The sequence below is a fragment of the Saccopteryx leptura genome, chromosome 5 (genome assembly GCF_036850995.1).
Source record: "Saccopteryx leptura isolate mSacLep1 chromosome 5, mSacLep1_pri_phased_curated, whole genome shotgun sequence".
NCBI lineage: Eukaryota > Metazoa > Chordata > Mammalia > Chiroptera > Emballonuridae > Saccopteryx > Saccopteryx leptura.
Genome location: NC_089507.1, coordinates 195,736,840 through 195,762,105, shown reverse-complemented (window position 1 = coordinate 195,762,105; position 25,266 = coordinate 195,736,840). Strand labels below are relative to the sequence as shown.

Here is a 25,266-nt window from a genome sequence, read left to right as displayed (position 1 = left end):
CTGGGTCAAGCCACCATCATTTCTCACCTGAAAGACTGACTGTGGCCCCTCACTGGTTCCCCAGAGTCCAATCTGCCCCCTGCATTCCATTCTCCACAGAGCAGCCACCGTGGTCTTTGAAAAATGTGAGTCAGCATCCTGCTTCTGCAAAGTGGCTCTCTGAATATTTTGAGGGACTGCACACAAATAGATTTGATGCAAGGTATAATTTTTCAGAAAGCAGGGAAACATCTGAGTTCTCTGGCCCCAAAGTGAGCTGAAGCAAGACTGGTGGGGACCCTCTTGAGGGTAAATGCCAGTGTCACCATTGCCTGTGGTCAGAGGCTTGGTGGCGAACAAAGAGTTAGGGTGGCCCCAGGTTGCTGGTGCCCCCTGATTCCTGGAAGAAGAAATATGCTCTCTTGAGGAAAGCACAATCATTTTAGGCTCTAAGATTTTCCATGGATTAAGGTAAAACAACTGGAGTTCTCAATTAAAGACCACCAAATATGCAAGTAAAGAACCCACTATGGAGTGAGAGTTAGTAGAAAGAAAATATTTACATTCCAGTAACATCAGCTATTGGAATTATTTTAAAGAAAAGTATGTATGAAGTGTTAAATGAAATAAAATATGGAATTTTAAAAATAAGCAACAAATATAATAAGCCTATAAAAACAACCAAGCAGATATGAAGAAGAATCAAATAGAACTTCAAGAAATAAAAATATGCCCTGACCTGTGGTGGCACAGTGGCTAAAGTATCAACCTGGAACACTGAGATTGCCGGTTCAAAACCCTGGGTTTGCCTAGTCAAGGCACATATGGGAGTTGATGCTTCCTGCTCCTCCCCCCTTCTCTCTCTCTCTTCTCTCAAAAATGAATAAATAAAATCTTAAAAATAATAATAAATATTTTTTAAAAGATATAAAAAATATAATTACTGGCATAAAAACTTGGTTGTTGGATCACAGGGCAGATTAGATACAGTTGAAAAGGGAATTAGTGAACTGGAAAATAGATGTAAAGAAATCACCCAGAATTTAGAAAAGAGAGGGGACTGAAAACCAAGATAAAGGGGTTAGGAGACGTAGGAGCTATAATGAAAAAGCCTAACTAATGTCCCTCAGAAGGCAAGAAGATAAAGGGTAGAGGATAAGCAATAGATGAAGAAAAAAGATCTGATAATTTTCCAGAAGTGATTAAAGACACCAAGCCACTGGTACCAGGAAGCAGTGGTCCCCAACCTTTTTTGGGCCACAGACCGGTTTAATGTCAGAAAATATTTTCACAGACCGGCCTTTAGGGTGGGATGGATAAATGTATCACGTGACCGAGACAAGTGTCAAGAGTGAGTCTTAGACGGATGTAACAGAGGGAATCTGGTCATTTAAAAAAAAAATAAAACATTGTTCAGACTTAAATATAAATAGAATGGAAATAATGTAAGTTATTTATTCTTTCTCTGTGGAACGATACCAAATGGCCCACGGACTGGTACCAGTCCGCGACCCGGGGGTTGGGGACCACTGCTAGGAAGGGCAGCAAGTACCAAGCAGGATTAATAAAAACAAATCACCACTTAAACCTAAAGAAGAGCAAAGACAAAGAAGAAGAAAAGAGCCATCAACCTAGATTTGTGTACCCAGCCAAATAACCTTTCAAGAACAAGAATGAAACAAAGACATTTTCAGATAAACAACGCTGAGAGTGTTTGCCATGCCACTAAATTGCCATTACACAAAGGACTTTATGAAGAAGGAAGGTCTGATTTAGAGAAGCTATAATGAGCAACAAATGTGAAATGTTGTAAAGCTTTAAATGTAATAATAAACTGATAATTTCTAAATTTTGTGGGGTCAAAAAAAGGCATAATTAAAATACTGGAAACAGTAGCATGTAATTCAAGAGAGGAATGATTAGGTTAGTGTTCTAAATTTTTTGCATTATTAGGAAAAGGGTTAAGATATTAAGATGTTATAATTGTTTGCTTGTTTGTTACTGCGCTTTGTGAGTTCTTTATATATTTTGAATATATTAACCCCATATCAGAGCTGTTGTTTGCAAATATCACCTCCCATTTAGTTGGCTGCCTATTTGTTTTATTGTCTGTTTCTTTTGCTGTGCAGAGGCTTTTTAGTTTGATATCATCCCATTCATTTATTTTTGCCTTTACTTCCCTCACCTTTGGGGTCAAATTCATCAATTGTTCTCTATGGTTAAGGTCCATGAGTTTAGTACCTATGTTTTCTTCTATGTAATTTATTGCTTCAGATCTTATATTTAGGTCTTTGATCCATTTTGAATTAATTTTGGGGCTGGGGGACAAATTGTAGTCAAGTTTCATTCTTTTGCATATGACTTTCCAATTTTCTCAGCATTATTTATTGAAGAGGCTATCTTATCTCCATTGTGTTATTGGCTCCTTTGTCAAAGATGATTTGGCCATATTAATGTGGTTTTTTTTCTGGGCTCTCGATTCTGTATGTCTGGGCTCTTGATTCCATTGGCCTGTATGTTTGTTTTGCTGCCAATACCATGCTGTTTTGATTATCGTGACTCTGTAGTATAATTTGAAGTCATATTGCCACTTATGACAACATGGGTGGACCTTGAGAACATTATACTGAGTGAAATAGGTAAATCAGAAAAGGCTAAGCACTGTATGATTTCACACATAGGTGAGATATAAAACTGAGACTCATGGACATAGATAAAAGTGAAGTGGTTCCCAGGGGGAGGTGGGCGTGGAGGAGGGGAGGGGAGTAAAGGGACAAATATAAGGCGATGGAAAATGATTTGTCTTTGGGTGATGGGTATACAACATAATCAACAGTTCAAATGCTATAGAAATATTAACCTGAAACTTATGTACTTTTATTGATCAGTTACCCTGTTAAATTTAATTTTTCTAAATAAAATTTTAAAAATATATTTTAAAAAAAGATGTTATAATTTCAGAGGTAACCACTAACATAATAGAAGTATTGTATAACTTTTTAACCAAAAGGAAAAAATAGTAATAGGATAAATACAACCCAACTAAATCCCTTAAATATAAAAGAAAGAAGAAAAAAAAAAAAAAACAGGAAAGGAGGAACAAGCATTAACAGCACAATTTTTAGAAACTCAAAGGATGATTTTAAAAATCCTGGTTTCCTAGCCTGTACCGAACAGTATCAAATTGGGTTTTTAAAACTCCTGATACATGTTATTTACTTACTGAAAGCATAAGGACACGGGGAGGTTGAAAGTAAAAGACTGGCCCTGGCCGGTTGGCTCAGTGGTAGAGCGTCGGCCTAGCGTGCGGAGGACCCGGGTTCGATTCCCGGCCAGGGCACATAGGAGAAGCGCCCATTTGCTTCTCCACCCCTCCGCCGCGCTTTCCTCTCTGTCTCTCTCTTCCCCTCCCGCAGCCAAGGCTCCATTGGAGCAAAGATGGCCCGGGCGCTGGGCATGGCTCTGTGGCCTCTGCCTCAGGCGCTAGAGTGGCTCTGGTCGCAATATGGCGACGCCCAGGATGGGCAGAGCATCGCCCCCTGGGGGGCAGAGCGTTGCCCCTGGTGGGCGTGCCGGGTGGATCCCGGTCGGGCGCATGCGGGAGTCTGTCTGACTGTCTCTCCCTGTTTCCAGCTTCAGAAAAATGAAAAAAAAAAAGAAAGTAAAAGACTGAAAAACATGTAGTTGCCAAACACTAAGTAAAAGGAAACTGGTCTCAGAGAAAAATAAGATATGCTATTAGGACAGAGGTCACTCCATGAAAGGGCCAGTCTGCCGGGAAGATATGATCATCAAATAGCATCAAAAAGTGCAAAGCAAAAGTTGCTATAGATACAGGAGATATTGATCAATTCATCACCTTAAAGAGAGATTTTAGCATGATTCTTTCAATTATTAATAGGTGAAGCAGACAAAAGATCAGTACTGATGCAGAAGACTTAAAAAAACAATGAAGAAATCGAATTCATTTTATACGTATGTGTACACACACGCATGTGCACATGTACGTGTGTGTGTGTGTGTATTACATTAATGTACCCAACAATTAGGGACTGCACATTCTTTCCAAGCATACATGCAACATACATTACAAAAACTGACTCTAGGCCATGGAATAAATCTCAACAAAGTCAAAGAATTGGTATCATAGAGGTCACATTTCTGATCACAATGCAACTAGATTAAAAGTCAGAAATAAAAACATTTTAAAAATTGTCTGTGCTTGAAAATTTTAAAATCTTCTAAAACACTCAGGCATCATGAGAAATAATAATAATAATTAACAATATGTAGAATTTAGAGCTAAGCAAAAAGTGAAAATAGTATACATCAAAACCCGTGGGATGTGGAGAATATAAGGCTTTGAGGGAAGATTACAGGTTTATAAGCTTATGTTTAAAAGAAGAAAGTCTGAAAATTAAAAACACTTATTCAACTGAAAAAGTTAGAACAAGAAAAATAGAGGAAACCCAAATAAAGCAAACAGAAAGAGATAATAATGGGAAAAGAGCAGATATTAATAAGATGGAAAAGCCACAACAGAATCAACCAAAGCCAGGCTGGTTCTCTGAAATTCCTAACAAATCTGATAAACCTCTGGTAAGACTGGTCAACTAAAGGAAGGAAGGAAGAAAGAAGGGAGGGAGGGAGGGAGGGGAGAGAAGGAAGGAGGGAAGGAAGGGAAGGAAAGGAAAGGAAGGGAAGGGAAGGGAAGGGAAGGGAAGGGAAGGAAGAAGAAAGGAAGGAAGGAAGGAAGGAAGGGAGGGAGGGGGAAAGGAGGGAGGGAGGAAGAAAGGAAAGGAGGGAGGGGGAAGGGAGGGAGGGAGGGAGGGGAGGGGGAGGAAGGGAGGAGGACTGGGTAGAAGAGGAGAGAGGAATTAATAACATTGGGAATAAAAAGAGGACATAACTACAGATCCAGCAGATACATCTTTTAAAAAAGATTATGATACAGTGTATATATATATGTATATATATATAATTTAAAATCTCACCCAAACAAAAATCCCAGGCTAGTTGTTTTTACAGATGAGTTCTAAACTCTAAAGAAAGAGGTAATTTCAATTGTACACCGACTCTTCTAAAGAGTAGAAAGGAAAGGGCACTCCTACCTCCTCTGTGAGCCTTTTCACTGAGGCCAGATCCAGGTTTTGTGAGGCCCGGATTTTATTGTTAGACCCTCTTAAGAGAAAGTGTGAAAACCCATACAAAAATTCTAAATTGGCAAATGAGTAAATATTGGTTTAGAAGGGGGAAAATTCACAAGATATTACAAATTCTATAAAGTTGACAAAGACCACAAACATAACAAAACACAAAAAAACCAGCATGCTATTTTATTAGTTAACTGGTTGAATCTCATGACGGTTTCTTCCTGTGTTTGTTGGGTTGTATAGTGCCTGTTGCCTTCCTAAGACAAAGCCTTCTTATGGCAAGAGTAGAAAGTCCACTCAGTCTTTCTTTTGCCTTTTGATGACCAAAAATAGTTTTGGTTACTGACAGTGAGAAAAATTTTTATTTTTCAGCTCCCCAACTTACTATTATTAATGATGTCCTACATTTTGAGGGGTGCTATCAAATTTTGGGAAACCTCCATCAAGTTTCTCTCACGTATGAGCTGTGAGATATGAAACAGCTTCCCATCGGTCAGCTCTGGCTCTGGGCCTCCCGTGCCATCTGACCTCCACTCACATGGTTCTGGTGACTGGTGCCAGAGGACCAATTTAAGTGCACCATCATGCTATGATGGGGGGAGGTACTTGGGACTCAGCGATAGGCCAGAATGTCTTGGTAAGCCAGCGCCACACCTGCTCGGGTGGTCATAACTTAACTGCTCATGCAGGTGGCTGCAAAACACATGAACATACCCATGAAGTCAAGTAATTCCCAGCCCATCTTCTCCTTGAGCTGGGACCCTCAAATGTCTTGGTCACTCCAACACTTAACAGCTAGAAGCAAAGTGTTGGAAAGAAGACAGCACTGGAAAGAGAAAGAGTGGAGGAGGCTGTCTCCCGACTGACGGATGTTAGAACACGTCACATTTTCATTGCCTACAAAACCTGACGTCCACGTGAGCACCGTGCTCAGGTTTCTGCCCACCTCTGGGTTTTGACAGGATCCTCACAGGAGATAGACCTGAAGCCTTTTGAGGGAGTATGAGGAAGGAAAGTTACAGGAGAGTCTCATTTATGGACATGGTCGCAAAAGTCCTAAATAAAATATTAGCAAATGGGATACAGTAGCATTCTAAAGAGATGATGCGGTGGGTCCATGTTGGGTCTGTCCCAAAAGTGCAAGGGTGTCTTACATCAGAAAAATCTATAAATGTCGTTCACCACATTCACAGATTGAAAGAGAAAAGATGTATCACCTGCTCATAGCTATAGGAAAAGCATTAGCTAAAATCACGCGCCCACATACCATTTTAAAGAAATCTTATCAAAAGAGAAATAATTTGGAATATCCTTATGATGATTAAGGGCATTACCCAAATTCCTACATTGAATGATAATTCTTCGTGGTGAAATACTGAGCATTTGAGGTCGGGAATAAAAAAGGATGCTGCCGTTAGAGTGGAAGTCAGTTACTTTTAACATTTGCTGAAGGTCTTAGCAATAAGATAAGAAAAAGAAAAAGTATAAGGATTCAAAAAGTAATAACATTATCACTATTTGTAGATGATACAATTATCTATCTACAAAGCTCAAAAGCTACAGAAAAATTATTAAAAAACAGTAAGAGGGTTTAGCAAGATGTCTGAATAAAAAAATCACTGGAAAAAATTAATTACATTCTGTTAACAGTGACAAATGGTGCGTGTTGGGGTTGGGGGAGATACTATTTTCAATAGTATTAAAAAGTATAAAGTATCCAGAAATAAATCTAATAAAAATAAGCAAGACACATTTAGAAAAATTATAAAAATATATTGAAGAATACATCAATGAAGAGATATATTCATGGATAGGAAATATCAAGAGATGTCTGTTCCCTACAGAACTGATCCACAGACAATGAAGTCCAGTCCAAATCCCAAAAGGTTATTATTTTTTTAGGGTCTTGACAAGATGGGTGTAAAATTTTTATGAGTAAAGGTGTCAGAAATTGAAGAAAAATTAGATAGGGGGGCATGCTGTATCAGAGATCCCTATTTATTGAGAACTAGAGTAATTATAACATTGTATATTCCTTGAGGAGATAAATAAATTGACCAAGAGAAGAGAGTAAGAGCTCAGATACTGACTCATGAAATTTATAAGCTTGATGTGTGTCAGGGCTGCTGGTCAGCGGGGAAGAGAGGGCTGTTCAGTCGCCAGGGCCATATGGTTGGTTGTCTACATGGAGAATTAAAAGAAATTGGACCCCTTTCTCTCACCATACCCCAAAATCAATTTCCAGTCGATAAGATTTCAACATAAATGGAAAAACGCTAAAGTTTTTAGAACAAAATGTAGAAGAATATCTTTATGATATCAAGGTAACAAAAAAAATATTTTTAAACCAAAGGCAAAAGATGTTAATATGACATTAACATTAGGAACTTCTGTTACTCGAAAGATGCCGTAAAGTAAATGAAAATTAAAAGGAAAGCTACAAACCAGGAGAAGATATCCACAGCCCACATAACCAGGAAAGGAGTAATACATAGAGTGTGTAAAGAAGTCCTACAAATGTTATGGAAAAGACCAACAAAACAATAGAAAATTGGGCACAAGATGCAAGCCAGTATTTCACTAAAGAGTTAGCAGAATGATAAATAACTCTACAGAGAGCTATTCAAATCCATTAGTAATCAGGGCCATGCAAATGAAGACCCAATGAGGTAACGGGTTTTTTTTGCAGTCACTAGATTAGCAAAACTTATGGATTCTAAAAATGCAAGTGTAGGGGAAGGTTCTTGGGACCCCGTGGGTGAGGTTGAGAACTGGGATAATCACTTTGTAAAACAAACTTTGTAAATCAACTTTATAAAAGTTTACATGAGACCAGTGGCTTACAAACAGTTTTGGCGACTCACAGGTAGAAATCCATTTCGACACCTGCACCTGATACGCATGCCCGCACACGAATGCGCACACACACTCACACGCGTATGACGAGGTTTCAGGAAGTAACAGGGACTCTGGCTGTGAGACAGCCACTCTGCAGCATTTCTTCCCATTCATTTACAACAACACACTGTTTGAGTCTCACTGATGTGACTTCCTGACCCGTTAACAGATTCTGACTCAGATTTGATAGCTCTTGCCCGTGTGTTCTTGGTGACAATTCCTAGAAAGTTGGTAATAGCCTTGGTTGTAATGGCCCCAAACTGGAAACAAATAGAATGTTCACAGACCAAAGAACAGGAAAGTAATCCGTGGCTTCTTTACATGTTGGAATATTAGACGGCAGTAAGAAGTGGAGGAACTGCAGCCACACAGACGATGGGCACACATCTTGGAAACATAATATGGAGTGAGCGGAGTTAGTGTTGGGGAACAGACACCCTACGGCGGTAACTTGTATATAGCCCAGGAACAGGCACAGCTGAAAAACATGCTCAGGGCTCACCGACTGTGGAGCCAAGTCAGGAAAGGACAGGACACACACAGACTGGAGGAAGGAAGTTGGTATGGCGGATACGGATGCTGGCTGGACTGTTCCGGAGCTGGGGGGTGGGAACAGGTAGAGGGGCAGCTTGACTGGGGGCGGGAGAGGGGTAGGAGGGAAGCATCCTGTACATGGACAGTCATGACCAAGGCTCAGCCCCACTTGGGTCCACCTTGACAGCTTACTTAACGGAGGAGGAGACCCGGCTGCTGGTGACTTACTCTGTTAGATTCCGTCACAAAGCCCCAGAGGCTGGGGCTTACTCAACAGCATTGATCCTCTCAGTTTGGGAGGCTGAAGTCCCAGAACAGGGGTCGGCAGGGCTGGTTCCTTCCGAGGCCTCTCTCCTTGGCTGGTGCATGGCTGTCTCCTTCTCCCTGTCTTCACAATGTCTTCCTCTGCACGAGCCTGCATCCACATTTCCCCTTTTTATTAGGACACCTAATCCACATAAATGACCTCACTTTTTAAAAAACTGATTTTAAAGAGAATAGAGAAAGGGGGGGGGAGGGGGGAGTAGGAAGCGTCATCTGATAGTCACTTCTCACATGTGCCTTGACTTGACTTGACTGGTTTTGAACTGGTGACCTCAGCATTCCAGATCAATGCTTTATCCACTGAGCCACCACAGGTCAGGCCTAATGACCTCATTTAAACCTGATCACCTAAGTAAGGGCTCTATCTGCAAATAAGTTCACATTCCAAGGTACTAGTGTTTAGGACTTAAGCCTATGAATACGGGGGGGGGGGGGGGTCAGTTCAACCCCTAATACCCAAGCTCACAGCACTGTGGGAGGCAGGACCCTCTCCAGCCTCGACTAATATACCCTCCTTATTATCAGAGAACGTAACGCTGGGCAGCAGAACCCCCCTTGGTGGCCCCGGCATCCTCCTCCCTTTTCAGCAGCATCTTATTAGTAGTATGTGTAGCTTCCCAGACATTTTCTTCTATGAAAGAATGTACATAAATATGTGTTGGGCGGAGGGACGGGACTGTTTTTAAAATAAAATTTAAATCCCTATTACGATGAAAAACCTGCCTAATGAAAATTATGTTTCAAAATGGACTGAGGCGTTCTTTGTGCTAAATATGGTGTTCTTTGTCTCATTTGCAATGGAAAAGTCCCTTGTTTCAAAAAAAAAAATACATTATTAAGAGGCCTTACAATACAAACCACATTTTCCAATTCAATAGCATCCAAGGTCAGCCAAGCAGAGACAATGGGAACGAGCTTCAGAAGTGTCTTGCTCAATAATGAAATTTGTTCAGAGGGGCAGCATTATAATCAGAGACCGGCGTAAGCTGGTTGTGGAGTTGCTGGAATTTCAGCTCCAAAATGAACCCCTTCCGTAATTGGGAACCTATTAAAGGATGCTTACGTGCAATTTCAAGTATTGCATTTCCTGATTAACAAGGATATAATTTCTTGAAGGGGGAAATAATGATTCTGTTTATATCCTTAGTTTTCCTGAATTGCCCCTTGTGTGAAGAAAGGCCACATGTCACTTAGAGGAGTCTAGGGGGACGCTGATAAGGACACCATTGACCAGGAAGAGGGGCTTGAGGGTCCAGCAGAGCTGAAGGAGGAATCTTAGTAGACCGTCTTTACAATGACCACCCGAGTTCTGTTTGAACCTGGACCGCAGCCGAAGCCATCGCTCCTGTCCCTGATACCCTGGGTCTCCACTGACGTCAGCGTCCCTGATGGCAGGTCCTCAGTTGGTGCTGTTTGTAGAAATGCCTCCTCCTCCTTCAGGCCAAAGACCCTTGTCTTTGGAGGTGGCCCCCATGCTGTCACCTCCTGGTGGATGTCACCTCCAGCCACTTGCCGTGTTCTCGCCTGTGGGCACTTGAGACCCCCTTTCTTGGGAGTCTCATCTCTTTCACATGCCCATCTGGGTGGCCGGTCACCACCCTGGCTTCAGAGCCCTATAATTCTGCTTTGCTTGTACCTGTTCTACTAATTAGGACACAATTTGGGGGTGGCCCACCCTCTTGGAGTGCCCACCCCCCACATTGGGATTCTGTGGCACTGCAGCCACCTGAGTTCTGTGAAGGGCGGCCTTGGCTGCCTTCCGTAGGCAGTGCCTTCTGTGAGGAATAACATAGCTTAGGACAGCTCAGCTCTCAGGTATCTTAAGAACAACCCAGCCAAGCAGAATTCTTGGCTTTCTCTGCCTCCGATTCAGTCCCTTCCGATGGGCTACAGCTAGCCCACAAGCTAGAGAGTTAATGAGCGAGTTAGAAAAAGGTGACCCTCTGGGTAGGCACAGCCCGCCACCCCCAGGGGGAAGCACAGACAGCATCCCACTCCTGTAGAGTGAACGGCTCACCCAGCAGCACATGCGGCTCACCCACCACAGCCTTCACCCCTACCAGGTTTCATCATCCCCCCACAATAGCAGACATCTGGGAGTCATTTCTGTCTCCTTGTTGTGGGCTGAATTGTGTCCCCCCCCAAAAGACACATTCCAGTCTTCACTCCCGGTTCCCATGAGGCTGATCCTGGAAATGGGCTGGGGTGGCCCGCCCGCCCCCCTGGCTGTCTCCATCTCATTCTCCTGGGCCAGCCATGCTGATGGTCTTCAGTTTCTTAAACGCGCCACTGGGACACCTTTGCACCTGCCGAGCCCTATCAAGTTCCTCTCATCCCAGATCTTCATGTGGCTGGCTCCTTCTCAATTCCAGGACCGCACTTCCCTGCCACCTCCTTGGGGAGGTCTTCCGGGGACACCTCATCGGGCAGCCCCGCCTCCCAGTCACGGTCACACCACTCCCCTTCTTGTCTTCATTTATAGTGCTATACCTCATCAGTCATTTACTCATTTATTTATTTGTTTTCTAATTTGTTGTTTAGGTTACTACCCCTGCCCCATAAGAGCCCTGCCAGGCTCACTGTTGTGTCCCCAGGGTGTAGAATGGTGCCTGGCACATAGTAGGCGCTGAATGAATGCTTGTTTAAAAACCGATACTGGAATGAAGAAATATGTCCGCCAGTGAGTTGAAGTTATAGGAAGTTATCTAAAAAACATTCTGAGTCCCTGCTTATTCACTGAAGCTCTCCTAAGTCAGAATTCAGAGTAGAGAGAGAAAGAAGTTTGTCTTTGTGCTTAAGCAGGATAAAGAAAGAAAATAACTTTCTGAACAAATTATCTATGTAAACAGGGACTATGTTTCACCCTCTTAACAATGAACTCCAGCAGCTCTGGCTTCCAAAGCTCTGGCAGCTCTCTGACAAGGAATATGCAAATTGCCCAGTGATTCTCTATCTTCCTCAAAGCCCTTATAGAATTCTGGAGGCTCGGGATGCTAACCTCTCTGCTTCCCCTCCCCACTGCCCCGCCCTGTCAGCAGCAATAATGAATGCCCTGAATGGGAGGGGACTTAGCTGTTCACCTATAACCTGGAACTCCAGTTTCTCAGGTGGTCAGGTGGACCCTAACCACCATCAACGGCAGAAATGCACACGTGCAGGCATCTATAGTCCCTGAAAACGTGGGTGGAGCTTACTAGGAAAATGTAGCTGGTCACTCAATCACGAGGCTATATTACCTTCTCTGAGATTTCAGCGGGTACTTTTAATTCACCCTCTACAGAAGGCAGATGGGAATGCAAAAGTATTATAAGACCGTAGAAGAAAAACCAGGTCCCAACATCAATCGTTATAAAAGCCCAGGTATTCTCACTCCCTGACAAGTTGGTTTTCATTTCAGTAACTGTGGGTTGTTGTGAAGGAAATTGTAGCCCGACAGAATCTGGTTAAAACTCATGGGCCAAAGAGTAGGCTTCAGTTTCAAACTCTCTAGAAACTATACCCAACCACCCAAAACACATGTTAAAACAACTCTAATTGTGTATTTCAAAGAACAAGTAATTTTGTTCTACTGTGGTCACTGGTAATTCCAAGTTAAATACTTTTGAGTCTCGCTCTCTGATTTTACGCATATCTTGGGGGAGAGAGTGGGGTTGGGTGTGAGCTATTGCTTTTCATCTCCTTTTCTGTGTAATTTAATACTGAGGAGGGCAGCTTAGATTTTATAAGGCACACTGAGCTCTGAGGTTAGCTCACAATGAAGAGGCAGTGAAACGTGTACACCAGTTAGCTAACTGCTCAGAGAGCATGGTTTACCCTGGAGGCCTGTGGGCCGGGTGCTTTGGTTGTGAACAGAAGCCACGTCCCACTCCGCTAAGGCAATGCAGGATTCCTTGGAAGGGCACCAGTGCTCATTGAACTACGGGTGCCCTGGGGATCCAGTCGGTGGGAAGTACGCTGCAGTTTCTCCAGGACTCCCCTGTGGGTGTGACACATTTTAGCTTCTGGTCATTGTACATCAGATCCCAGGTCCTGGAGCAAGCATCCTATGCACTCCGCCTGAGACTATGGCCCAGGTGGAGGGGAGGAGCCTTGATTGACAGTCCTCCAGGATTAGAGTCCATCAGGGAAATTTTGCTGCTGGCAGAAGGGGGGTGGGAACATTGGCAGGCAAACCGAGCACTTGCCCACTGCAGATAGGCGTCACGCAGAAGAGCAGAAGAGGATCTGAGAAGGGGGTCAGGAGCAGAGGTCCTCAGCTTCGCGGCTGATGGGACCCACACGGAGCATAACGGAGCTCCTGGCATCAGTGGAGGACCCACCTTCCCTGTTCCTCTCCGCGGTGGCCAGTGCATCTTCTGGCCCTTGGGTTGACCATGCGGAGGGACCGTTCGTACCTCGGGGCCCCAGGAAGCACAGTTCTGGGCTTTCTGGGTCCAGTATTTCATGTGCTCTGGATGGCTCCTGAGCAACCAAGCGCCCACGGGGCTGTGGTCTTGTCAGGCCTTTGACCCTTCAGAAGCATCCTAGCCCAGGGGCCTCCCTTTCCTCAAATTCCAGACAGTGATAAAGAGCAGTACTCGAATCACCAGGCAGCTGTGATAGAATAACTAATGCTTCTACAGTGCTTCACAAGAGCAGGTACTCAGTGGGCATGAGCTACGGGTGATACCCATCCATCCATAGCTGTGGTCTGGCCTCGGTCTCCCTATCAGGACTCCCTTCCCCTGCTCTGGAACCCCATCCACTTGGCACCTTTGGCATCCCCCCCCCCATTGTCCTGTGTAAATAAATGTCTGAATGGTTGGGACCCAGCTGTTCCCCAAGTCAGGACCAGGAGCAAAGTTTGCCTAAGATCGTCTCTCCTACCCCTGGTGCCATTTTGGGTGATCCCATTTCTGACACCAGGATCTAAACACACAGCCAGGTCAGGGAGCACAAGCCTCATCCTCCATCAGTTCTCTAACCAGCCTCTCCTGCTCGCAAAGGTTCTAGCAAATCTCAGGGACTGCAAGTCTGGGAGATTATAATCTGGATGACAGCAGGCCCCCAGCCCCCTCCTTGGAACCCTCAGCCCTGGATGGAACTGACCCTGTAGGAAATACAGAAGACGCTTACAGAGACAAAGAGAGATGTCACCCATAATCCTACCGCCCAGAGATAGCAACTCATTCATAATGTTTTCCCTCTAGACTTTTTAAAATAAGGATGCCAGCCACCCAACGAAAACAATTTAAATTAAATGTACATACACTGTGCTGCTGTTCTAACCTTAAGCCAAAATTATCTTCCCATATCATTCAATATTTTTTTGATATACAATTTTTTTGCGGGTGCATAATTCCGTCAAATTTTGTTTCCATCATTGTTTGATGTTGGTATTTAGGTTTTGGTCTCCTGGCCTCCCTTCCCTCCCTGGGTTCCTGGCTATGGCTTGTCGCTGTCCCATAACCTCTCCACTGTAGGCTGATACATAGGTTCTTGAGTCTCCACTTCCCAGAAACACCTGGTACCCACCGACCACACACTGGAGTGGACCCCTCAGATATAACACTAGGCTTTATGGGCTGAGTTGTGCCCCTCCCCCCCCAAAAAAATATGTTCAAGTCCTAACTCAGATTGCGACCTTTTTTAGAAATAGGGTCCATACAAATGCACATAGTTAAGATGAGGTCACACTGGAGTAGGGTGGGTCTTTAGTCCAGGATGATTAGCACCCTTACAAGAAGAGGAGAAACGCACAGAAAGAAGACAGCCACGTGACGATAGAGGGGGCGGGACTGGAGTGGTGCATTTAAGGCAATATAATATTGAATGTCGACTGTAATTGAAAAAAAAAACTAATAAAGATAGGAATACCAAGGACTTCTAGGAGAAGGTACGAGAGGCAAGGAAGTTTCTCTCCTACAGGTTTCAGAGGGAGTATGGTCCGGCTAACTCCCGGAGTTCGTATTTCCAGGATGGTGAGACAGTAAATTTGAGACACCCAGTGTGTGGCACTTTGTACAGTAGTCCTAGGACACGACACCTGGCACCATTCTACCCACAAGAGGAGGCCTTTTGGGTCCGTCACCAGGTGGAGGCAACCCAAGCCCCTTCATGTCTTTGGAAACAGAAACTTGGGTTTCTGACCCCCTTCTCTTACTTTGCACCCCCATCCTCCTCTGACCCCATCCAGCCACCATTTCTGGCCCTTCCTTCCGCCATACTTCCGATGTCCAAGAATGCTTTGCAGCCATCCCTGAGAAGGATAGCATGCTACCAAGGTTCGAACCCACAGGTGGTGTCCTGTCACCTGATGTATTTCTGGCCCTTCCTTCCTCCATACTTCCGATGTCCAAGAATGCTTTGCAGCCATCCCTGAGAAGCAGGATAGCACGCTACCAAGGTTCAAACCCACAGGGTGGTGTCCTGTCACCTGATGTGAGTGACATCTACCAAGCACCTGCTCTGTGGCTGGCACTGAGCTGAACATTTCACCCGAACAGTCTCACCTATTCCTCACAGCAACCCCAGAGGGTTGACGTTATTTGACAAAGGAGGAAACTGAGGCACAGAGGGATTAAGTCATGAACAAGTCCATGGAGCAGCTGGAATTCAAATATGGGAAGTTGAATCCCGGAGCCCAGCCCACACAGCTGTCTTTGCAGATGGACAATTAAGATCCTTCCCTCTTAACCCCTCTCAGATTCACATTGAATTGGGGATTTAAAAGACTGTTCTTGTTAGCATGCCTGTGGTCTGTGCACTGTGATCTTCTGCACTAAGTCATGTTATGTAACACATACCTCAGTCTTTGTGTGTCTCCTGTTGCCTAGACTCTGCTCCAAACCCTGGTTCTTTCAAACAGGCAGTGGGACGGGGAGGTCCTTGCCTGAACTTTGACCTGAACTTTCACTGGAAGTGGACAGTTGAGGCATGAAGCTCGGCGGCTCGCAAAGCTCAGTCCCTGGGCTTGTCAACTGGGTCGTCCCGAGTGCATGGTCTTGCTTCTATAACACAGTGCCCATCATGTACAGATGTCACAAGAATCAAACGAGGTCCCGTGCAGAATGCACCAAGCATTGTGTCTGTCCTCCAGGGAAGTCCATCTCTGACTCACACCCCACACGTGGTCCTTTATGGTAAAATGGCCTGGCCATCTGTTACCCCTCTGGGAAAAATGCACCTTTAGCTTATTGCCAGTGCACATGGTTCAACGGAGTGAATGTGAACTAGACGAGGAACAGAAAACCCCAGGAAGCTCGGGTGAACCAACAGCCAGCCAGCTAGGAACAATGCACCACAGAGAGGAGACAACTACTCTTCTATCTACATATGATATTAAAGAGCATTAGCGAATCAATAAGAGATTCTTTAAAAAAAAAAAGTCCAATATAAAAATGAGCAAAGGATATGACTAATAGGAAAATCGATACAAGGGGTTCTTAAATAGACATTTCTTTTTGTTCATAATGAAGGGAAGGCAAGTCTAAACAACTGAGCATCACCACTGACAGGATTTGTGAAGAGCGATACTGACGAGGAGTGGCGAGGGAGCAGGAAGGAGGCACTCTCACAGGCCCCCGCCACGTGGGGGTGTTGACTTGCACCCCAGGGAAGGAAAGCTAGTGAGAGACTTGAACACACATTTTGCCACAGCGATTGCACTCTTTGCAATCAACACCCATATCTGCTGATGAAGGGGAGCCTGGGTGCAGGGAATGGTGTTCTAAGCAGAAGGAACAGTGTGTGTGTGTGTGTGTGTGTGTGTGTGTGTGTGTGTGTGTGTGTGTGTGTGTCGGCTGTGGTGGAAAGGAGTATGACTTGATGGACAGCAGACACTCTTCTGTGTGACTGTGTCGTGGTGGTGGCAGCTGGTGATCGTCATCTTCTCTGAGGAGGAAGACACCTGGTCTGTGAGGTCGGTGGGGGTGAGGGTCGTGTGTGGGGCTGAGGGACACTGATGGGTTGGGAGAGCAGGAAGAGCGGAAAGGGAGAGGACAGGGTGGGGGACACAGCGAGCTGGACAGAGGGTCTGGCTGGGACGGAGTGCCAAAAATCCTGAGTGGCTTCAAGTGGTGGACTTTCTGACATTCTAGATCTGGACAGCAGCATCTTAAATCCCCAAAATGCCCCTGAAAGTGGTTAACATCCTCTTAGAAGTGATGAAAGGACCTGTGGTGGCGCAGTGGATAAAGCGTCGACCTGGAAATGCTGAGGTCGCCGGTTCGAAACAAGGCACATATGGGAGTTGATGCTTCCAGCTCCTCCCTACCTTCACTCTCTGTCTCTCTGTCCTCTCTCTCTCTCACTCTCTCTCCCTCTCTCTCTCTCTCTCCTCTCTAAAATGAATAAATAAAATTTTTTTAAAAATTAAAAAAAAAAAAGAAGTGATGAGAGGAGGTGGTGGGGGAGGGGCGTGGGTCCTGCCCTCTCCTCATCCCAGAGGTATAGTAAGGTGAGAATCTTAGTGGCACCTGCTGAATAGGTGCTGGGCTGAGTCTGTGGGACATTGTGAGTACCCATGACTATAGCCTATCACCATTACCAGCATTATTACTGGCACTGAATGTTGGAGGGGGGACTCAGGGGGACTATAATGACAGTTGAAAGCTCGTGTTATGGCACTAGAAGCTGGTGGGCTCCTAAGAATCAGAGACTTTCAGGGCTTGCAGCAAATCCAAGCAACTCCATAGCTAGGGCGAAGCACCACATGATCCAGTTTGCTCTTGGAACCCTCTAGTGATGGGGAATTCAGTGCTTTTAGAGGCATCCCATCCCTCACCTGCTGGATCCCCATTGCCCTTGACATGAATCTAACTCCTCCCTGGGGTCCCCATGGCCCTCCATGATTGAGCCCTGCCGACCTCTGACCTCATCCACCCCTGACCCCTTCATTCTCTCTCACCAACCACACTGGCTCTCTGGTCATGAACACAACTGGCCTTTACCCATGCAAGTTCCTCTCCCAGGATGCCTCCTCCTCCTCCCTTCCTCTTTTGTCAAGTTTCAGGTTACATGTCACCTTTTCAGGGAGGTCTTCCTTATCCGCCCAGCCCAGACTAGATGCACCTGGACCTCCTTGGTAGAGCAGTCACTTGTAATCAATTGCTCATTTAAGGTTTCTTCCTTTCTGTGTGTGTGTGTGTGTGTGTGTGACAGAGACAGAGACAGGGAGAGGGACAGATAGGGACAGATGGACAGGAAGGGAGAGAGGTGAGAAGCACCAATTCTTCATTGCGGCATCTTAGTTGTCCATTGACTGCTTTCTTATTCGTGCCTTGATGGGGCGGGGGGGGGGGGGCGGCTACAGCACAGCGAGTGACCTCCTGCTTAAGCCAGTAAACTTGGGCTCAAGGCAGCAACCATGGGGTCATGTCTGTGATCCTGCGCTCAAGCCAGATGAGCCCGCACTCAAGCCAGTGACCTTGGGATTTCGAACCTGGGTCCTCCGCGTCCCAGTCAGACAGTCTATCCATTGAGCCACTGCCTGGTCAGGCTCATTTAAGTTTTAATTGTCCAACTTTACTCCAACTTCCCTCAGGCCAGGGAGTGGCCTCACCTGCTCCTCTATCCCCAGGGCCTTACACCAGTAAGAGGGATCATATAGCACAGCACCCAATTTTCATTCTGGGGGTTGTCATTCAGTTGGGTATGCACCTACGAGACGCTGTGCTTTTTACCAACCTCACCCGGCCCCAGCCTGAGTGCTGTGATCACTCCCATTTCACAGATAAGGAAGGTGATGGGGACAGGCCCTATGGCTGGGGCCAAGGGAGGATGACAGGAGACAGTGTACAGAAAGTAGCCTAGCTCACTACCTGGGGACATTGATGAATTTCTTGCCGTTTTCAGTATCATTACAACAGTCATGGTGGTCTCAGGGACATGCAGAACCTCAGGGTGGGAAGGAAACACAGTGCCCAGCAAAAGGAGGTACACACAGTGACTTGCCCAAACTCAGCTGCATTGGTGGCTGGCTGAGAGTGGGGCTGCCCCTTCCCTGGCCGGGTCCAGGAAGCTCAGCGCAGCACCTGGTTCTTTGTGGTAACAGCACTAAGGGTCCACTAGGTTCTCGGTGTTGAGTCCTGACCACACAGCATCTCGTTTAACCCTTCAAGCACACCCTCCCCCCCCCCCCCCCCCCCCCCCGCCCAGAAATGTCACCATTCCCAACTCAACTGGTGGGGACGCAGGCCGAACATGTCCTGGTGACAGATAACAGGATGGGAAGGTGACAGCTAGGGGAAGCCAGATCTGTCCAGTTCCTGGGGTGTGCGCCCCAGCTCTTTGTAACACACAGAGCTGCCTAGCTGACGTCCGGGTGCACAGGTAGAAGTGACGTGCTGCCTCCCAGCTGTCTCAGCGCCCACTGGACGGCTGGCCATCTTTCCAGCTGGGAGGTCTGACATTCTTAGGGACATACTTCCCTCCCCGTCTGGCTACGCACCTCACTTCCCAGGTCTCAGACAGTTTCCTATATCAGGATCTTTCGGAAACTGACTAGCCACAGGAGACAGGAAGCTGGCTTTGCACAGAAGGCTCCTGCAAACCATTTTGGTTTAAGGAACAACACCAACCTCCTGTCCACAACTTGTGACCACCCCTGTGCGGATTTCAGAATTCAGTTTCTTCCCCCAAAGGCCCCCTAACTCAGCTTGGTGGCCCTCAAGTTCAAACTGAGGTCTGTGGCTTCCCTTCCTTTTCATTAGGCTATCGACCTTCATTTCCCAGACTGACTCTGGTGGTGAAGCACTGTATCCTGGAAGTTTTATCAGGGGCTCATTCTGGTTTAAAAGCTTGCATTAACGTAGTTAACTTCCAATACGTCCACAGATATTTCTTCATGAGTAGCTTCTAACTGGCTCGCCGTCCAGATGGTTTTGAAATCAAGGAAGCTGCTCTCTTTGCCTTGAGCTGGTTATTTTGAATCTGGAGATTGCAGCCTCGGTCAGGACGATAAGAGGAACAGCTGGCCGCGAGGACCCGCCTCGCGAAGAAGCAGCCGGAGAAAGTTTCTGCTGACGATTTTCTTTGTTTTAAATAATTAATACACTTGCTGATCTCCCTGCACATCTGATTTTCGGACGAGTGCACTTAAGTTCATTTTCTTCCCAGCTTTTATTCCCAGATTCAAAGAGGAGGCCCACATGGACAACTAATTTATTATGGACTAGCCTGTGATTTTGTTTTAGTTAATCTGTCTCTAAATGATAACATGCCATTGCAAAGTATATGGTTAGAGACTGAAATTAGACCAGAGAGAGAGAGAGAGAGAGAGAGAGAGAGGGAGAGAGAGAGAGAGAGAGAAAAGAGTTGTGGTTTCTTGTTTCCCCCCTCAAACATAAATTGTTGAGTAAGGACATTTTTAAAAGCCAGAAATTGCTGTGGAGTGAAGCGAAGCTGGGGGCCCGAGTGCTGGCCCAGGACACAGCTGGCAGGTCAGGGTTGTGAGGAAGGTTTGCTGCCATGAGCACCTAACCACACTTACCCAACAGCGTCTCTCCCGACATCCACCAACAGACGTTCTCAGAGACAAGAAGGAGTGAGAACAAATGGGAAAAATCAACGTCCAAATTAGAAACTACCTAGCTGTGTTGTTTTTCTTGGGGCCCCGCAGTTCCTTTGATTTCCTGATTGCTCAGAGCAAGAATAACAAAATCCATCCAACCCAGTGATTTTGACAGATTCATCGGAAAAGCTACCAGTTCAGTTTGATGTAGCCATACCCATGGTTTTCAACCAGGGGCAATTTTGCCATCTCCCCCACCCTGGGGACATTTGATGGTTTCTGGAGACCCTTGTGGCTGTCATAATGGGGGGGGGGGAGGTGTTGACTTCGGCATGGAGGAAGTAGAGGCCAGGGATGCTGCTACACGTCATACAATGCGTGGCACAGCCCCACAGCAGAGAATGAGCTGAACCACAAGAGCCAACAGTGCTGAGGTCAGAAACTTTGGTGGGTGTGGGTGTGTGTGTGTACTTAGAGTGAATTCACTCGGTGGGGCCGTTGGTGTGCCCTTCTCCACAAAGTTTCTGGAATCCAGAGACATGAAGTCCAGGCATGCCTCAGCTCACTCAGGTACCTAAATTATGTAAGTATCCGAGAACTAACTGGGTTCTGTTTCCTTTCACTAGAGCAAAAGGATCTTGTTGCCAGTAGTGAAAAGGACTTTTGAAAAAGGTGTTCAGTGGAAAACGGTGTCCAGCTTAGGGCAGGCAACGTGCAGGCAGCTCAAGTCGGGTCGTCGCCCTTCCTAGTGTCTGTGTCTGAAGGCAGGGCCAGCAGGTCGCCTCCTCCTCTTGCCTCCAGCCCATCAGGCACTCCTGGCCTCTCTCCCGTGGAATCTGTCTGACTTGCCATGGCAAAAGGTCGCCAAGGAGCAAAGCAGCAGGACTCCCCGAGAGCAAGCCACAGTGCTAGACTTCCAGTGATTTTATTGGCATGATGAGAAGCTTGGGGCCTGCCAAGGACAACAGCCCTGCCCTGTGACCAAGACTGCAGGTTTCTGGGGTAATCTGTCCTACTGCTCTGGACTGTCCCATTCCCGTGGGAGGGAACAGACGGGGAGGGGTGGAGGAGAGCCCTGAGAGGGCGGCTCCTCCCTTTCCCCATCCTATCTCTGCTCACAGCCATCCTCCCACTCAACCACCTCTTCCGCTGCAACTTTCATTGCCCTCCCTGAGCAACAAACGGTGCTGGAGGACGTCTCTGCAATGGGTGGTCATGTGACCTCTCACCTCAAGCCCTGTGATAAATGCACCTTTGAATGGATGTATCTGTGACTCTTCAAACATCTCACCCACCCCTCCCTTGAGCTTCCTTCAGACCCCTTTCATCTCTCCTCCAAATATTGTGCTTAGAAATTGGGGATTGGGAAAAGGACTGCCTGAGGGGCTCCTGCAAGCAGACCTGACTTTGCTCCTTGACTATAATGGAGTAGAGAGCGCCCGGTAGGACCCGGGCCTTCACTGGACAGCCCCGTTGGCCGAATGCTTCCTCAGTGCCAGGCAGCATGCTAAGTGCTGCCCCACAGCCTTCTCATAGTCCTCACAATAAGCCTAGCAGAGGTGAGGATGTTGTGAGCCCATTTAACAGATGAGAACATTGGGGCTAAGAGCTGATGGACATGCCTGATCAAAACCACACAGGTTGTTGGAAGCTGATCTGGGCTGCTGAGTCAGGTAGGCGTTCTGACCCCAGGACCACAATTCCTAACCCTTCATGATGTGACGGTGCTTGGGGTGACCCTGGGGCGGGGCACACTTCCATGACCATGATTGTTATTGTCATTTTTTGGCAATGGTGGCACAAACACCACGGTCAGTTGGCATTTGTTGAGTTCTGTCCATTCCCCAGCCCCTAAGAAGAGCCAGTGGGAGAGCAGTTAGTCCTAGAGCAGGCACGTGCTCCTCCACCAGTGGATCCTGGGGCCCCTTGGCCAATCCTCCCCCCACCCTCCGGGCAGGCTTGTGGGCACCAGCCTGGATCCAGGGTCCCTGCTTCCTCCCCTAACTTCTTTCTCCTCCAGCTCTGCTTCAGGACACAAGCCCCGGGGGCAAGACCAAACCCCGTAGCCCCGGGTATGAACAACCTGGGGTTTGTGCCTTGCCATGGGGGTCTCCTGATTTTCTTGGCCTCCTGGCCCCCCTGTACCCCCGCACCAGGGGCTGCTTCTAGTGCCTAGAGGTCAAGCCCCATGGGTGCGCATTTGGCGTTATGACACCGCTCCGTTGGAGTGATGACACCACTGCCTTGTGCGGGGCCCAAGAGGAGCCTAGAATTGCGGCAGGTGCCGGCCAGGTGAGGCTGGGGTAGGGCGTGTAGGACGCATCATCACCGACCCGGTGCACAGACGCAGGCAGCAGTCCCCAAAGACCCTTAGGGAAGTCAGACGGCGAGCTCCCTCCCTTCCGACCTCGGGCAGCGAGCGGAGGAGGAGGCGCGGGAAAGATGACACCTACCTCCCAAAAGCACCAGGACGCAAATGTAGGGGAGCATGGCTTCAAGCATCCCGTCGGGGCGCCCCCACTGTGCGTGGAGAGAGGCGCGGGCTCGAGGCTCTCGGGCGGCAGCGAACGCTGGCGGCCCGGCTGGGGTCCTGCGAAGAAGTTGAAAGGGCCCTGCGCCCCCCTCAGCACTCACCCTCCCGGCTGTCGATAGTTGTAAGTCGAGCTGCGCACTCATAGGTCCAACTTGCCAGAAGAGGTGGAGACAGCCCCCGGCGGCGTTGCGCGCACACTAGCGCAACGCGCCCAGCCCTCTGGCGCAGCTCCTCCTGCCATTCAGACCCCCAGCCGACCCCCTTCTGTCCCCTGCCCCTTGCCTCCCGCAAAGTGTTTGCAGTGAGCAAGGAGGCCTCCTTCAATTCTTGTCCTGGCCAAACCAGAGCGGTGCGCTCCTCCGGCCAAAGTGCACCCCTAGCCAGATTGGTCCCTGGAAGGACAAGGGGGAAAAAGTTCTTCTGTGCCCTGCTGGGTCTCCAGACCCCTGAACTTCCTATACAGATACTCTTGGAAAAGCCGCTCAACTTGGAGCCAGGCTAGGAGTGCAGTGAAAGTGGCCAACCTGGGGCGCCCAGCAGCCAGCAGCGCTCTCTGTAATTAGCTCCTCCAGGCTCCAAAGAGCATCCAGGCAAACAGTGTGGTGCCGCCCAGGGCCGGTTCCCCCCACCCTCCTGCCCCAACTCCTCCTCCTGCCACCCCTCAATTCCCATCTCAGTGAGTCAGCTTAGGGCGACAGTTCAGAGGCAACTGGGTGGAGGAGGAGGAGAGACAGCATGCCCCCCAAACCAGTTACCTCCTGTCCCCCACCCCAGGACCTGGGCTTCCCAGGTACCTCCCTCAAGAGGCAGGCAAGGCTTGAAGGAGAAACTCCACGAGTTATTGGATTTATGAAGATGAGAAAGAATCACTTGGATTAGAAAAATGTAACCAGATTGTTCCTACCTGCATGCACCACGTGGATAACCAAAGGGAAGCTGCGATGGCGGGGGTGGGGTAGAGGTGTGTAGATGTTGGTGTTTATTTTCATTGTGTGGCTGTTAACTGAGAGAGAGAGAGAGAGAGAGAGAGAGAGAGAGAGAAGAAAAAGGAGGAGGAGGAGGGAGAATAATAATAATAATAATAATAGATGGAAAGAAAGAAAAAAGGGAAGAGAAACTAAAAAGGGGGGAAGAGAAAGAGAGAGAAAGTAAAGGATAGAGACTGGAGAGAGAAGAGGAGAGAGAGGGAACAGGAAAGAGGAAAGAAGAGAGAGACAAACAGAGCAAGAGGGAGATTGTCCCCTTGTTGAGGGTGTGTAGACTTGGGGACAGGTCTGTGCCCCGGGTGCACATCCAAGGCGTCAGCCTGTCCTCTGAAGGGTCTAGAGATCCATCTGTTTGTGTTTGTGAGCTGCTCACCTCTGGGGTTTGGGAGGCAGCCCTCTAATTTTTGACCCCTTATGAGAAGCTTGGGTAAGGCTGCCAGGGACCTCAAGGACCGCAGCCGTGGGCCACCTGGGCTGTCCTCAGCCCTCTTCTCCAGATGGAGCAGAATGGCAGAAAGTGCAGAATGAGGCCACAGTGTGATCTGCCACAGAGGGAATGCGAGAGAAAGGTCACTTCCCTTCCTGAAAATGACATTTTTTTTTTCTAGTCCCTATGGGTTGCTGAGGACAGCATGAGACTCAGGGTGGCCTTGTTGAAACAGATTGGGACCAGCTGCCCATGGCCGGCAGTGGTTCCGTGCCACATATTAAGTGCTCGGGAAAGGGATAACTTTTCTGGGCAGGGGTGGGGGAAGTTCTGTTTTCCGGACCTTGGGTTTTGCTGGAGGAAGGGTGGGTAAGACACACTCAGTCCCTGATCCCCGCCTTTGGTTCAGAATGGTCACTCAGAAAAATTTGAAATGGTGGTTATTACAAGGTTGTTTGGAGGAGAAGCAAATTCTTTCGTGAGCCTGGATCTGCTGGCGGTGACTCACATCCATGGGTATTCTGGCATCTTGGCCTACAGAGCTGGGCTTTTCTGGGTTGTTAACTGCAGGCCCCCCCCCCCAGGTGGCCAGAGCTGTAGGGGAGGGGGGCACAAAGGGTGGGCTTTTCTGGGGCCATGCACAGCCTGAATGAGGGAGGTGGCCAGGAGCCAGATGTCAGTGATGGAAGAGGGGAGGCCAGCCTTTCACTCTCTGCATTTATCTCCCTCCCAACCAGTCCCCCACAAAGTCCAGGGGTGGTTCTGTAGGAAATCTTCACAAAGCCACCTCTTCCCTTCCCCACCAAACACCCGCCTCCTCATTCCTGTCCCTGTTACAAACACTGTGGGAAGATAAAATTGCCCCATGAAATTCTGCTATAAAACGGTCTGTTTCCTCTGCTAGTTATCAGGGGTATCTGATCAAAGAAATGGTGCCCAGG

The 25,266-nt window shown here is 47.4% G+C and overlaps 1 protein-coding gene across 2 annotated transcripts in view; it reads right to left on the bottom strand.

The window, feature by feature from the left end:
• APCDD1L (APC down-regulated 1 like) overlaps positions 1-23,447 on the bottom strand; it is a 47,321-nt gene extending 23,874 nt beyond the window's left edge. For both annotated transcript variants that reach the window (XM_066385778.1, XM_066385780.1), the window contains exon 1: positions 22,833-23,447. In XM_066385778.1, the coding sequence (XP_066241875.1) occupies positions 22,833-23,055 (223 nt within the window). In that variant the 5' untranslated portion in view covers positions 23,056-23,447. The remainder of the gene's footprint in view (positions 1-22,832) is intronic.
• Between the last annotated feature and the right edge of the window lie 1,819 nt (positions 23,448-25,266).